The 16191-nt window shown below is 39.0% G+C and overlaps 1 protein-coding gene across 1 annotated transcript in view; it reads right to left on the minus strand.

The window, feature by feature from the left end:
• LOC111159965 (ovochymase 1) overlaps positions 1-16191 on the minus strand; it is a 60644-nt gene that overhangs the window by 13503 nt on the left and 30950 nt on the right. The window contains 5 exon segments of the mRNA XM_022522680.1: positions 4621-4801; positions 4803-4846; positions 8083-8178; positions 8510-8666; positions 15060-15211. Of these exon segments, the coding sequence (XP_022378388.1) occupies positions 4621-4801; positions 4803-4846; positions 8083-8178; positions 8510-8666; positions 15060-15211 (630 nt within the window).

Consider the following 16191-nt stretch of genomic DNA (forward strand, 5'->3'; position numbering starts at 1 on the left):
TAATTCACCTAGGTTTAAAAAAATGAAATCTAGTAAAACACAAGAACTAAAAATGTTTTTAGCAGTTTCTCTACTTTAGGTAGAGCCATTATTTTTATTTTTAATGAAATATATTTGACATGTAACATTGTATAAACTTAGAATGTACACCATGTTTATTTGATACATTTATATACTGTAATAGGACTGCCATTCTAGTGACAGTTAGCTTCTACCACCTCTCATAGTTATCATTTCTTTTTTGTAGTAAAAATAATTAAGATCTAGTCCCTCAGCAAGTTTGAGGATTATAATATAAATGTTGACTATATTCAATATAGTGTGCACTCGATCTCCAGGTCTTGTCTACTAGTTACAAGTTTGTACCTATGAGGGAGGAATTTATTTCACTCTGCAAAATGAGGGAAACAGGGCTCCAGAACTCAAGTAACTCACCCAAAATTAGACTGGTAGGGTGGGGACTCAGGATCTAAATCCAGGCCTATGAATCCAGTCCTCATCACAGGCTGCTATGCCATATTGCTCCCTTGAAGGACAGCAGGAAGTAAATTACTTCATCTTTAAAATGATGCTGATATGTCATTTTTCTTCTAGTAGAGTAACCTACTTATTAAAAATATCTCACCATGAAAAATCGATGATGGAAAAAACTTCTACCTGAAAATTTATTCTTTATCTGTAGTCAATCTTTCTTTTCTTTCTTTCTTTTTTTTTTTTTTTATTGCTTTAGGTTGAGGACCTGAGTCAAAGCTGAAAGGGAAAATTGTAACCATAATTCTAAAACAATTCAGAGGGCTGATTAAGAAGGTGTGAAAAGCGCCTGTGAGCGTCTTAGGATCAAACTTCTCTATTAGTGATGAGTCAGTATCACCCTACATTTATTTAAATATCACCTGCTCAGAAAGACATTTGCTGGTTATACTACATATGACTGTAGGGCACCTACATCCCAGCATCTTCTCTTTCTTCCCACTTCATTCCCCCCCAGCTCATCTACCTAATGTATTGCATATTTTATTTTCTTATTATGTGTCCACTTTCCACTGGAATATAAGCTTGATAAGGGCAGGGATTTCTTTTGTCCATTTTGTTCACTCCTGAATCCCCACAACCAAGAAGAGTGGGTCTCTAGCCCCTAGTTGATCCTCCTTACAAGTATTTGTGGAGCAAGAGAAGGAAGAGATTATATCTGAGAAGAAAAGAACAAAATGTATTAGATTGCATAACACATTAGGGTAAATGCTGTTGAAATAGTATTTGAAAAATGATCAAATACTTATTCGCAGCAAGTGCAGATCAGTGCAGCTGTTGGATGAGTGAGTTGCTGGCTCCCACAGGGAAAAAGATAGCATTTTATGGTATAGAAGAATACTATCTGGCTTGAATAAGGGACAATACCTCCATTATAGTCTTGCAGTTCTGTTAGCTATCATCTGAAGAGAAAGAACCATTCTACAAGGTTCAAGCTGACAATTTCAGATCAAAGAAATGCTAGGTTGGAAAATTATAGGATTCCCCCAAGTTAATCCACAACAAAGCCAAGCATGGCTCTCCACAGGTTATAAAGATAAAGGTAAGTTTTCCCAGAAAATGTTTCTTTTTATATGGGAATCTAGTATATAATACAATGCTACAAGATGGAAAGAAAATAGTTTTCTCTTAGAGATATAGATATAGCATCACTTTACCATATGAGAAAAAACATTTCAGCAGGATTAAAGAAGTTTGTGATTAATTTTTTTTCTGAACTCAGAATGAACAATAAATACTTAAAAAGCAATGAGATAAATCAAAGTAAAGGTGTTTATAGATAGATTTAAAAATTTTTTTAAATGTTTACATCAACATATAATAAAAATTAAAGGGCCTCCTGGGTGGCTCAGTTGGTTAAACATTTGACTCTTGGTTTCAGCTCAGGTCATGATCTCAGGGTCATGAAATCAAGCCCGGTGAAATCAACTCCCATGCTCAGCGGGGAGTCTCCTTTCTCTCTTCTTTTTCCTTCCCCTCTGCCCTTTCCTTCACTCGTGCGTGTGTGCCCGCTCTCTAATAAATTAATAAAATCTTAAGAAAAATGAAAGGCAAATAGCAACCTTATCAATAAATACTTGCAACTTATGACAAAGGAAAAATATATGTATAACAGCTTTTGTAAACCAATAAAAATATTCAAAAATGTATGGTAATGACAAGAAATTTTAAAAAACAACCAACCAACATATGAAAAAAAAATCCGCTAATGATTAAAATGAAAGTAAAAGTGCTTATCAAACTGATATATTCAGTTATACTCATAGTGCAAGAGGCTCCCCATTATTGTCAATGGCAGTGAAAACTGACATAGCTTTTCTGAAGAATTATTTATCAGTATACTCTCCTGGAAAGAATTGTGCTGTGTCTCTAGGGATGATTCTAATGTGGGAAGACACAATAAGGAACAAATTATCAAGATCCCTGCTTTCATGAATCTTTTATTTTAGCCAGGTAAATAAAGAAGATGATTTCAAAAACTGATCAAGGCTATAAGTGAAATAATCAGAATATAATGAAAAGGACTTTGGGAGGGAATGAATGGCACTACTTTAGACTGAGAAGTCCTCTTTGAGAAGGTGACCTATGGTTCACTGATTCACTCATTCAGTGCCTTCTAGGTCTCACATACTATTCCAGACATTGGAGAGTCTTCAGATGAGGAGATGAAAGTTTTAGCCCTCTGAAAACTCACATTCAATAGAGAAAACACAAACCACAAACGTGAAAAAAAAATCATAATGTTGGAAGACAGTAAGTGCTAAAGAAAAGGGGGAGGCACGAAGTATCCAGGCAAGAGGTGATGTAATTGATAGCAATTAAGTTAGGTCTCTTAAGAAGGTGACATTCTAGTCAAGCCTTGAGGGAGATGAGGGACAGGTGGAGAAGGAGCTCTCTGCAGAGCGAGGAGAAGGAGTGGGACAAGGGCCCTGATGTGAGAATGCAAGCACCTGATCATGTGAGTCAGGGAGGGAGACAGAAGGTTGTGCTAGGAATCTGGGATTTTACTCCAGCTACAAGACCTGGAGCTGTTTTATTCAAGGCAGATGGGGAAGGCCATCTGATCACAGGACAAAAATGTACAAAGTGGATAGGCCACTTAAGAGCTTTGTTCCATAGTGTAAGGGAGACAGTATTTTTTCTTAAAGGTTTTATTTATTTATTTGAGAGAGAGACCGAGAGCAAGAGAGCACAAGCAGGTGGAGGGAAAGAGGGAGAAGGAGACACCTTGCTGAGCAAGGAGCCTGATGCAGGACCTGATCCCGGGACCCTGGGATCATGACCTGAGCTGAAGGCAGATCCTTAACTGACTGAGCCCACCCAGGTGCCCCTAAATGAGACAGTATTTATAAAGATTCTTTAAATAAATGTCTGTACCTTCTAACTCAATGATTTAATCTCAGGATTTATTCCAAGAGCACAATCTCCCCCTCAGAGCATCTCCCTGGCTCCATACACCCCCAAATCCAGCACACACACGTGTGTGTGTACCACACATGCACCCAATAGTAGACAGACACTTATTTTCTTCCCAGGTGTCCCCATCAAGTAAATTATCTCCAAAATCTTTCCACCCTCCTCTTGACTAAAAGCTGTACCCCACTTACACAAACAAGAGGTAGCAACTTCGTTTTGTCAAACAAAACAGGTTTGCCTGGCAGGAGATGAAATGACAGCTGCCGTGCTATTAGCAAATATTTTTAATTCTGCCATTGTAGAAACCTTTAATATATTTTGCTTTACTTTAAAATCCAACACTCCCCCCTTTCTGATTTTTAACTGTCCTAAATCCTCTATCGGACACCTTTCTGGCATCCTGGACTGGTTCTTGTACGCTTGAGGAACTTGAGCTCTCTTGTCTTTTTTCTACTCGAATACACATACACACACACACTCTAGTGTACCTGTTTTGTAAATTCAAGTCTTGAAAATATTAAGTATGCTTACAAGAAAGAAAGAAGGGTGCCTGGGTGGCTCAGTGGGTTAAGCCACTGCCTTTGGCTTGGGGTCCTGGGATCAAGCCCCGCATCGGGTTCTCTGCTCGGCGGGGAGCCTTCTTCCCCCTCTCTCTCTGCCTGCCTCTCTGCCTACTTGTGATCTTTCTCTCGCTGTCAAATAAATAAATAAATAAATCTTAGTAAAAATAAAGAAAAATAGGGGCACCTGGGTGGCTCAGTGGGTTAAAGCCTCTGTCTTCGGCTCAGATCATGATCCCAGGGTCCTGGGATCGAGCCCCACATCGGGCTCTCTGCTCAGCGGGGAGCCTGCTTCCTCCTCCCTCTCTCTCTCTGCCTGCCTCTCTGCCTACTTGTGATCTCTGTCTGTCAAATAAATAAATAAAATCTTTAAAAAAACATAAAATAAAAATAAAAGAGAAAAATAAAAGAAAGAAAAGGAAGAAAGGAAAGGAAAGAAAAAAGGAAGGAAGCAAAGAAAGAAAAGAAAAAAGAAAAGAAAGAAAGGCATACCTATTACATGAATCAACACTTTGGTGGTAGTGGTACCCAAGTCAAGTTCTCTTGTGATTTTAAGCTGCCTATACAGAAAAGCCTCCCAGCTCCAAGTTGAAATGCCAGCAAGGATTATTACCAGACACCCTTCTCTCATCATGGTTTTCTTCATAAACAGTCATAACTGAATCTGGACACACAGGAGAACAAGGCAGCGACAGGTACTTAACTGTCAATTTTGCCATACTGCTCGGGGACACCCTGAGCACCCAAGAACATTCTAGTTCTCCTCTATAATCCAGTGGATATCCTGGAGCTGCCAAAAAAGCCTCTGGGCTCTTCTAGTTCCACCTCAGAGTAACAACCTACAGTTCAGAGCACACAGACACCAGGGACCAACATGAACAAAGCAGAGTGAGGTTCTATCATGAACTTGAAAAATTTAGGCTTGCAAGAAGAGAATGAAAACTTCATTACTGTTACATGGCCTTGGGTAAAAATGATCATCCCATTTAACACGTCCTATTTTCTTGAAATGAGGTTGTAGGAGTAGAATTTAAATTATCATTATTTAAAATTTTTTTTTCACCGAATCTTTTAAATGCCTTAGAAGAAGCACAGTGAGTGTGCACTCCTTCTGTCCTGCATGTTTTCATTTCCTTCCTTCTTTGAGATGCAACTGAAGGTCTGTTCCTAAAAGCTTCACTAATTTCACTGAGCATTTATCTTGCTGGGACAAATGATTACATTCATGGAATTCGTGACCGAGATCACAAAAAGGAGGACGTGCTGCATACATTTGAAGGTCTCTCACTTCTTCCACTTGCTCTTAAGTCCAAGGGCACCTCTAGACCTGCAGGCTACCTACAGAGCCTCTGGTGCCAGGGCCTCTCTGGCCCATGGACCTTGCCATCCGCTACTCCTTCAGCTTACAGCCTCGACTCCTCTTCCTTCCCCTCTGTGTATTCCCTCACCAAAAATCCGCTGAGCAATTACAAATTGAAATAGTCTATTTCAAATGAACACATTTTAATGTCTGGATATGAATTAATACATGCATTATTATAGATGCCTTGCCATAGAGAAATTAACGACCTCAGGTGACACATAAATAAATATTCTTTCATGAACAGTAGAAATGAAGAGTGGCAGAAGGTGAAGAAGGGAAATGAAATTTATAAGAATTCAGGACTCTATTCAATCGCCTAGTCCTGTTATCTCTTTGCAAATTCTCCCCTTTCATTTAGATGGCTACCATAATCTAATTTAGATATTTATAGACCTACTTTGATTTAATAGTAACCTAACAGATTTCCCAATCTCTAATCTTCCCCCACCCCATGCTCTCCAATCTGGGATAGGGTATGAAACAAGAGAATTAAGTTCTCTCCTTGCTCCAAGCAACTGAAATTGTGACTTTGACCCCAACATGTCCTTTCAGTAATTTTTTTCCTGTCCACGTGAATCCTCTATGACAAATCCGCCTGGAAAAGGAACCAAATCATGTGAAGCCACTTCTTTTTATAAATGGGCTAACAATCCTCTTGTGTAAAAACCCAGGGGTGGGAGTGGATGGATGTTAAATATAGGATAGTCCCAACATTTTCTCTCATAGAATATCCACAGAATTAAAACAAAACAGTACCCTTTCTTATGTGAAACTTGCAAATTTCTCTGGCATGCACATGTATTTCTGAACACAGACAAATGAAAAATATCTCTACATTTTAACGTTCATTTGCCCGAATGGGACAATTTAATGAATGTATTGGTTGGTCACTACTGGACATCACTTGTTGATTGTTGTCATTCATCATGCCATCTCTATTTTAAGAGCCTGATATGCACTCACTTTCTTATGTACTAATTAAAATTGTTCATTTAACTCAAGCCATCAAAATCATTAGGTTTTAGGATCTTGGAACCTAAGTCTGCTCTCCATCTCAACCCCAATTCCAGATTCACTTTTAATCTAAACAGGACCCTTTGATTCTTGTGTTGTCAGACCATGCCACCCACAAATGGTCCCCATATTACCCCTTCTTATTCTTAGAATAGCAGTCATTTTCTCCAACACTATTTCTGCCACAAATCTTGCTATGGACGATGAGCTTACCACATCAGCTTCTTAATTTCTCAACTTCCTTCCAATGATCTTGTTCTCCAGCTGACCTCAGCCACCCACCCCAGTGGTGAGCCCCTCAGGACCCTGTCCCCAGCAATAACACCAAGCCTTCCATAGCTCTGTTTCAAGCACTGCTGTCTCCATCTACAATCTTCTACCTTCTCAGCTCCCTCCAATGCTCCTTCCACCTTTTGAGACTTGATATTCATCTATTCAGCCACATTTTCTTTGTCCCTAACTCATCTCTCACCCTCATTCTCTGTTTTCCTAGCTTAAATTCCAATAACACATCATTTTCATCCCTTCCTCCTACATGCTTTCAATACCCTTATACTCTTGCATACTTGGGAAACCCATTCTGATGAATCTACCCTCCATCTGTTCCTCTATGTGCTACCCCTCAGTGTCTCCAGAAGAAAACATACAACTAAGCTAACTAAGTTAAGCTAACTCCCTCTTAATTCGTGTTCATTAATCTCAGAGGCTTTTATGTTGCCCAGTAATCCTACTACATTTTCCTAGTCCATGCACTTTGTCACTTTTTTAGAGAACTATTTTATACTTCCTCTTTTTTCCCTTAAAACCCTTAAATCCTCTTCCACAATCCTGTTCCATCCACTGAATGCACAGAAGCAATTTAAAAATTGCCAGAAGTTCCCAACCCCACATGTACCCATACCCCAGCATAAGTATTCTGCCTCCATCCAGCAACTATGGATGAACTACACTTTGCTCCTTTCTGAGACTAATCCCTCCTCCCAAGCACAAGATCGCATCCCCTTTCTCCTACTGAAGGTCATCACTCTAGAAATTCCCTCATCTCTTATTTCCTCTTCTATCCGCCCCCCCACCTCCTTCCTGGTTGCCTACTGGCCTTGACTGTATGTGGGATGGATGGGGACAGAGATAGGTGAGAAGGAAGAGACGGTGACCACCTGGAAACCAATAATGATGGCATCATAGAACTTTCATCTCCCTACAGGGCAATTACGGACTTCTAATTCTCCAGTTGCAGTTTGATTGTAACTAAAAATAAAAATTCTATTAGCAAACAAGCACTGACAACTGTGGGGGATTACAAGTGACTAACACTGATGCTGACTGTGGTTCTCTCTCATATCCAGCGTTCTCAGCCAGTGAGATACCTGAAAATCTAAGGACCTTTGTTTATGTAGGAAAAAATACACCAGAGGTCAGAATAATTCTATGCACTCCTTCAGAATTCAAGCACTTGTTCATAACCACAATACATATATTTTTAACCTGCAACAGCTGTATCTCTGGGCGTAGAAAAGAAACCAAATGATCACAGTAACAACACTCCCCCTTTTTTTTTTAAATTCAGTTTAAACTACCAGCCAGAATGAAAATACAGGGCTTATCCTGTTCCACAGAAAATTACTGAACCGGGGCATACCATGCTTTTTGCCAAATTCTTCTTAGCTGCATTACGTGGATAACATGAACATCTATTACCTGGTCCAGATGCATCGTCTGTTGAAGGTGTGGGTGGTGGCAACTGTCGTCTTGGTAATGTTTTGCTTTCCTTACTTATCTGAAGTGAAACAGGACCTGTACCTGGAGAGAGCATGTTAAAAATAAATAAAGATGAAAGCCTCGAAACAAAATGTAGTCTATACCAAAACAGCTTTTGTCAAAAGAAAATGCAAATCTAGGATTACAGCAGCCTCAGGAAAAGTCAGTTTTACTCTCACTCTGCCCAAGGGAGAATGTATTCTTACAGAATTTTAATGTGCAGTTTAATGTTTTAGAAACTAAAATAAATGAAATACTACTTCATGTGTTTTTTTCTTTTATAATGCTGATTTCTACCATACTCACTTCTCACAAGCCTACTCTAAAGAAAGAGGAATTGTTTTCATAATATCTGAAAAATATTTACCTTTGATTTTGGATTGGATCCAGTCCAAGATGACACTCACCCTGGCAAATACACCTGGCTTTCCTGGCTGGGCACAGCCAGCCCCCCAGCTGGCAATGCCATATAGGACAAAGAGATCTTTTTCATGTCTACATACTAATGGGTCACCAGAGTCTCCCTGAAACACCAAGAAAATGTGTTCTAAAAATTTGCTTTAATCAGAGCTGCTTTCAATTTTAGAAGAGGAATAGTCAATAATTTATTCACAACACATTTCTTTAATTTAAAAATACTAATATTTTGTCAATTTGTATACCTTAGAGTACTTAAATAAATAAAATCACAAAGATATTATAACTGATACCACAGAAATACAAAGAATCATGAGACTATGAATAACTATACACCAAAAAATTAGATAACCTGGAAGAAATAGATAAATTTCTAGAAACAGACAAACTGCCACGACCAAGTCATGAGGAAACAGAAAATCAGAATAGACCAATTTGAGCAAGGAGACTGAATCACTAATCAATAACATCTCAGTGAAGAAAAGCTCAGGACCAGATGGCTTCACTGGTGAATTCTACTGAACATTTAAAGAAGAATTAATGACATTCCTCAAACTCTTCCCAAAAATTGAAGAAGAGGGGACACTCTAAAACTCATTAGGTAAGGTCAGAACTACCCTGACACCAAGGCAAGATAAGGACACCATAAGAAGGAAAACAAACAAACAAACAAACACACAAAAAAACTAGAGGCCAACATCCCTGATGAACATAGGTGCAAAAATTCTCAACAAAATACTACCAAAATACTAGCAAATACTAGCAAAATTCAACAACACATTAAAAGGATCATATACAATGATCAGGGGGGATTTATTCCAGTGATACAAGGATAGTTCAACATACCCAAATCAACAAATATACTCTACCACATTAATGGAATGAAAATTTAAAAATCTTATCATCTGAATGGTATAGAAAATGTATTTGACAAAATGCAGCATCCCTTCAAGAAAAAACTCTCAACAAACTGGATATAAATGGAACGTATCTCAAGATAATAAAAGTCATACATAACAAACCCATAATTAACATTATACTCAATAGTGAAAAGTTGAAAGCTTTTCTTATAAGATCAGAAACAAACCCAGGGTACCCACTTTCATCATTCCTATTCAACATAGCACTGGAAGTTTTAGCCAGGACAACCAGGCAAGAAAAAGAAATAAAGGGAAGGAAGGAGTAAGTCAAGAAGGAAGAAGCAAAGCTGTCTTTATTTGCAGGTGATATGGTCTGAGAAAATCCTAAAGATTCCATCAAAAAACTGTTAGAACTATAAACAACAACAACAAAAACCTGTTAGAACTAAATGATGAGTAACGTTTCAAGGTACAAAGCAAGCATACAAAAACCCCTGTGTCTCTATACACTAACAACAAAATGCACAAAAGATAAACAGGGGATTAAGGAGGACACTTGTGATGGGCACCAGGTGTTGTATGTAAGTGTTGAATCACTAAGTTTTACATCTGATACTAATATCACACTGTTTTATGTTAACTGGAATTTAGATTAAAACTTGAAAAAAAAGGAAATAAAAAATAATGATAACAATCTTATATACAAAAGCTTCAAAAAATAAAGTACTTAGGAATAAAGTTACCCAAAAAGGTGAAAGATCTCTACCCTAAAAACTATGACTTTGATGAAAGAAATTGATGAAGATGGAAACAAATGGAAAACATAATCCCATGTTCACAGATTGGAAGAATCAATGTTGTGTCCATAATACACAAAGTCACCTACAGATTCAAGGAAGTGCCTTTAAAAATTCCAATAGCATTTTTCATAGAGAGACCAAAAAAAAAAAAAAAAACCCCAAAATTCACATGGGCCCCCAAAAGACCCTAAATAGCCTAAAAAGCAATCCTGAGAAATAACAAGGTTGGAGCCATCACATTTTCTGATTTCAAAATATGTTACAAATCTATAGTAATCAACACAGTATGGTACTGGCAGAAAAATAGACACATAGACAAAAGGGCTAGAATCATGAGGCCAGAAAAACCCTCATACAGTCCACTAATACTTGAGACAAAGGAGCAAAAAATACTCAATGAAGAAAGGATAGTCTCTTCAAAAATGATGTTGGGAAAACTGGACAACCATAAGCAGAGTGGAATTGAACCCTATTTTATACTTGAAATGGATTATAGACTTAAATATAAGGCTACAAACTGTAGAACTCCAAGGGTGGGTAGAAAGCACAGGGAAAAAGCTGCTTGACATAGGTCTTGGCAACAATTTTGTGGGGGGTTGATATAAAACCAAAAACACAAGCAATAAAAGAATGAATCAATTAAGTGGAACTACATGAAACTAAAATGCTTCTACACCTCAGAAGAAACAATCAACAAAATGAGAAGGCAACTTATGGGATGGGAGAAAATATTTGCAAATCGCATATCTGATAAAGGGTTAATATACAAAATACATAAACAACTTATACAAACCGATAACAAAAATGATACAACCTAAAAAATGGACAGAGGATCTGAATAGACATTTTTCCAAAGAAGACATACAGATGGGTAACAGGTATGTGAAAAGATGCTCAACTTCACCGGTCATCAGGGGAACACAAATCAAAAGTACAATGAGATATCAACTCACACTTGTTAGAATAGGTATCAAAAGGACATAAAAGATGTTGGCAAGGATAAAGGGAAACCTTTTGCACTGCTGGTAGGAACATAAATTGGCACATCACTATGGAAAATAATATAAATTCCTTAAAAAATTAAAAATTGACTACCATATGACCCACTTCTGGGTATATACCCAAAGGATATAAAACAGGTTATCAAAGAGGTTATCTACACTCCCATATATATCGCAGCTTTATTCACTATAGCTGAGACATAAAAACAATCTATTTTTCTGTCACAGGATGAATGGATAAAAAAATATGGTATATACATATATTTGACATATATATATATATGACAGCAAAAGACAAATATTGTATGATATTACTTATTCATGGAATCTAAAAAAGTTGAACTCAAAGAAGCAAAGAGTAGAAGGATAGTTACTAGAAGCTGGGGTAGGGAGTGCTGGTGGGGAATGGGGGAGATCTTGGTCAAAGGGTACAAACTTCCAGTTATAACAATTCTGTGATTCTAGTATACAGCATGGTTATTATGGTTAACAATACTATATTAGATATTTAAAAGTTGCTAAGAAAGTAGATCTTAAGTGCTCCTACCACAAGAAAGACATGCTAATTATATGAGATGACAGGTGTTCATTAACTCCACTATGGTAAGCATTTCAAAATATACAGGGGTATCAAAGAGTTACACTGTACATCTGCAACTGACACAATATTATATGTCAATTACAGCTCAATAAAGCTGTAAACAAAAAAAAGCCTTAAAGCATAGGATTTACCTTTTAAAGTAGATTTTATGATTTTTTAAAAGATTTTATTTATTTATTTGAGAGAGAGACAGATCACAAATAGGCAGAGAGGCAGGCAGAGAGAGAGGGAAGCAGACTCCCCACTGAGCAGAGACCCCGATGATGCGGGCTCCATCCCAGGACACTGGGATCATGACCTGAGCAGAAGGCAGAGGCTTTAACCCATTGAGCCACCCAGGCACCCCAGCCTTAATGATTTTTATCAGCCCCTTTTATCTTTGACAGAAATGTACTTTTTGTCTTCTGATAAAATAAACTGAGCTTATGACATATTTGACATGGCTTTTATTTTATATGAAGAATTTTATGGAAGAAATCCTAAGGTGGGAATAGGGAGATAGATTCCCTTGTCTGTAATGCAGAACAATTAACTTGTTCTCTGGGCCTAATTTTTTTCTTTATGAAGTAAGGTTACACTTGAAACCTCTTTCCAGTTTGTAAATGGTCTGATGTGTCAAGTCAGGTTTGTTTTTTCTTTAAATTACTGATTCATTCAGTACCAACACATACTAAAGATTTTTTTTCTTGCAGTTACAAACATTCCATGATCCAGAAAGGGCCTAATTCATTTACTATTGCCAGGTACTATCCCAGGGCTTACCATATGGTAAATATTCAATAAGCAAATGGTATCTGTTTATTTTTAAAGAATTATGTAGTGCCTACTGTGAGCTGGGTATTCTGAGCAAGAGAGAGTATAAACAAATTAGATGGTGATAATAGCTACAAAGAAAATAGAGCAAAAAGTAGAGAATAAAGGCAGGTAGTTGTGTGTGCTTACACACTTGTGTGGGTGTATGTAGTTTCAATAACACTTGAGCTGATATGTGAGAGATGAGAAGGAGCTGGGTTTTCAAAAGCCGGGAGGAATAGCATTTTATGCAGAACTGGTGCCTGGGCTACCGCCCCAAGACAGGCAGGATGCAGGGACTTGTAAGGCCAGAACATATTCGGTGCGGCTGAAATATATAAGGTGTATGAAATAGATTGAAAAAGTCAGCAGGAACAGGACATAGGCTACTCTGGGAAGACCGAGATCACCCTGTAGGTCAAAGAACTTGACATTATCAAAGACAATCTAGAACGTGTCCTGAGCAAAGCAGCACAGAATTCTGCATTGCGTCAGAAACTCCACATCTCTGCATTCCAACATCCTACTTGACCTTCCCGGAGGAGAAATTACATTAGCAGGTCCATTACTTCTAAGCACACACAGGAGAGTAAAAATCAACTACCTGATAGAAATACTCGGGTCCACTTTACTGAAGTTTCTGAAGTCACCTTGCTAGTAACTTGGTGTTCTTTAGCTTGCCACGTTTATTAGCCAGAATCTCAGCTCCTCTTTTCCTCCCCTGTACTGGCAGCAGATTTGGTCGTGCTGCAAAGGGACAGTTGGATGTAGCTGAAATAAAGGCCCACCAAGATCGCACCTCTGTCATGGACCTAATTCCTTCCCTAGTTCTCCTCTGCCCTCTTGGTACACAGTAAAGTGTGCCCTTAATGTCAGATGCTGTCAAACCTGACAGAGACAACAGAGCCATCTGTGATTCCTTTGATTTGAAGCAGAGAGAAAAGCCATCCCTCAAAAGGGGAAAAATGACCACATTAATTCAGAGCACTTTTCTATTTGATATGTATAGTACAGCATTTATGTCCTTTAGCAGATGGTGTGAGTGTCCTTCTGAGAGTCTTCAAGTCTTCCAGGCCATATCCTGGCTGTGTGCCTGAGGGCACTTCCCCTTTCAGTTCCATCCACAAGGGAGACCAGCAGTGTGGAAAGTGCAGAGGGACCACAAGACCCCTCCCCCAGCAGCCCTGGAACCACAAATTTGGGGAAGCAGTATGTAAATATCCCAGCTCCCTCACTCCTCAGATGGGACAAATGTGTTGAGTGCATTTTGCATTGAAGGATTAAGCTCAGTCCCTTTACTGTGGTAGCTGACTTTGTAGAACTTCTCTCGCATTTCCTGCCTTCCCTTCCCTATATTACCCTCCTGACTTTCCTACCAGCCATGTCTGCACTTCCTATGCAGACCATTGTACTTGAATCTTTGTCTCAAGGTCAGCTTCTGGGGAATGCAAATTCAAAGGCAGAAAGCAGAGTCTGAATAGTACTTGACACCACAAAAGGGGTTAACTGCCATAAATTGATACTCAGTGTTAAGAAGAGACCTCCCTCTTTCTCTCCTCACATTTTTACATGGAAGGACTTCTTCCTATAATAACACCCAGTTTTCTCCCATTGGTTCTTTTTTCTTGATTAAGGTGAAAAGGATCAAAAAGCAGTACAGACTAGAGATTCATCCTTTCTTCCCTCTGTATTCCAGACTGGTATGAAATGATAAACCCAGAGAAGTGTATTGGCCCTGAAGACCCAACAGTTTCTATCAGTAGGCTGCCTCAAATCCAGACTGCTGAAGGAGAGTTACAGAGCATCAGAAATCCTTTTTGGTTGTATCTCCAAGGTCACATTCCTTGCTTGGCTTCGTGGTTATGAAAGCCGGTGTTTTATGATCCATTTGTCCACATTCTGTCTTCCTCTTAGTGGACCTGAACTTGCCAAAAGCACATTTGTCCAACTGACATGTGGATATGACTATACCACTTTTGCCTCTAAATATGTGAAATTAAACTACTATTTTGGGATTTGTTTTCCACTTCATATGCCAACCCAGTTCTTCAAAGTTTCTCATTTTCTTCACGATCATTTTAATCCGTGGTAGAAAATTAAATGGGAACACAAAGGAGATTAATATTAATGTAAAAGCAATTAGGATACACTGACTTAGCCTCCTCCTTTGCTTGTTCCTCTTTTCCCAAAGCCTAGCATCTCTCTGAGGCCCTACGTGCCCATGGGCTCCTAGTCCCCACCTGCTCTCCTGCTTGTAGGCTGCTCTGGCCTCTCAGCAAGTTCAGAGTGAGGTGCTCACTCTTCCTGTTATCCTACTGGCCTTCCAGGAAGGGCACACTGTCGGGCTGCCAGGTGGCCTGTGCCTCTGAGCGTCTCCTCCTGTTCTAAGGAGAATCCCCAGCAGACAAGGACTTTGAATCTTCCTCTGAAAAATTAATCTTCTCACCTGACAGAAGTCTCTCCCTCCAGAGGCTGCTAAGTCAGCACACGTCATCTTCTCCGTGAGCCCTCCTGGGTGAGAGGAGTGAGCACGTTCCCAGAACTCTCTTTCCAACACAAGCACCTGGATCTGTTGGAAGCTCCTTGCTAGGCCTCTGTCTGTTGAAGGAACGGATTCATAGGCAGCTTCGTAATGAAGTAAACACCCAATTCTGTGAACAAACATATTTAAGTTTAGACTGGTCTGTACTACTGTAGTTGCCATCCCTCAGGTTCACCTGAGCTGACGGGGAACCAAATGCGTCTCATGTAGGATGTCTGTTGTCAGGTGTGGCATCTTTGCCAAGGAATATATTGTCAGGAGAACAACACCAGAAACATTTTTTTCCCCACTTACTTCTGATTCAAAGTTCAGTGTTTCACATATTGCCACATAAGAATTCAGAAAGGAAAATTCAGCAAGACATGAATTGCTATTGCATAGAATTTATGTGATGATACGTTTTTACACAGTATATTTATACATAAAATATATTATCAATGTGACAGGTTTATATGATTTCCTAATATAAACCAAAATCACATTCCGTTTTCCTCAACCGTCACTGAGACTAATCTCAACCCCAGTTTAAAAGGACTAACGATAAAGGCTGTAAGGCTGACAATGAACACTAAAACACTCATAACTGACCCTCGGGCAGGCCTATGTTAATACGTATTTATGCACAACTTATTCTATCATTTTGGATTCCTAGTTAAAAAAAAATAAAAAAACTAAGTTTAGTGTTAGAAATCACCTTACAGGGACGCCTGGGTGGCTCAGCTGGTTAAGCAGCTGCCTTCGGCTCAGGTCATGATCCCAGTGTCCTGGGATCGAGTCCCACATCGGGCTCCTTGCTCGTCAGGGAGCCTGCTTCTCCCTCTGCCTCTGCCTGCCATTCTGTCTGTCTGTGCTCGCTCTCCCTCTCTCTCTCTGACAAATAAATAAATAAATAAATCTTTAAAAAAAAAAAAAAAAAAGAAATCACCTTACATTTACTAGTACTTTCACAGGACTCCTGCCCACCAATACAACATTGTGAGGTGAGCTGTTCGCACACGTGATCACACGGAACTCACGGACAAAAAAGCCAGAGTTC

The sequence above is a fragment of the Enhydra lutris genome, unplaced genomic scaffold, assembly GCF_002288905.1.
Source record: "Enhydra lutris kenyoni isolate GAN:26980312 unplaced genomic scaffold, ASM228890v2 scaffoldscaffold72, whole genome shotgun sequence".
Taxonomy (NCBI): domain Eukaryota; kingdom Metazoa; phylum Chordata; class Mammalia; order Carnivora; family Mustelidae; genus Enhydra; species Enhydra lutris.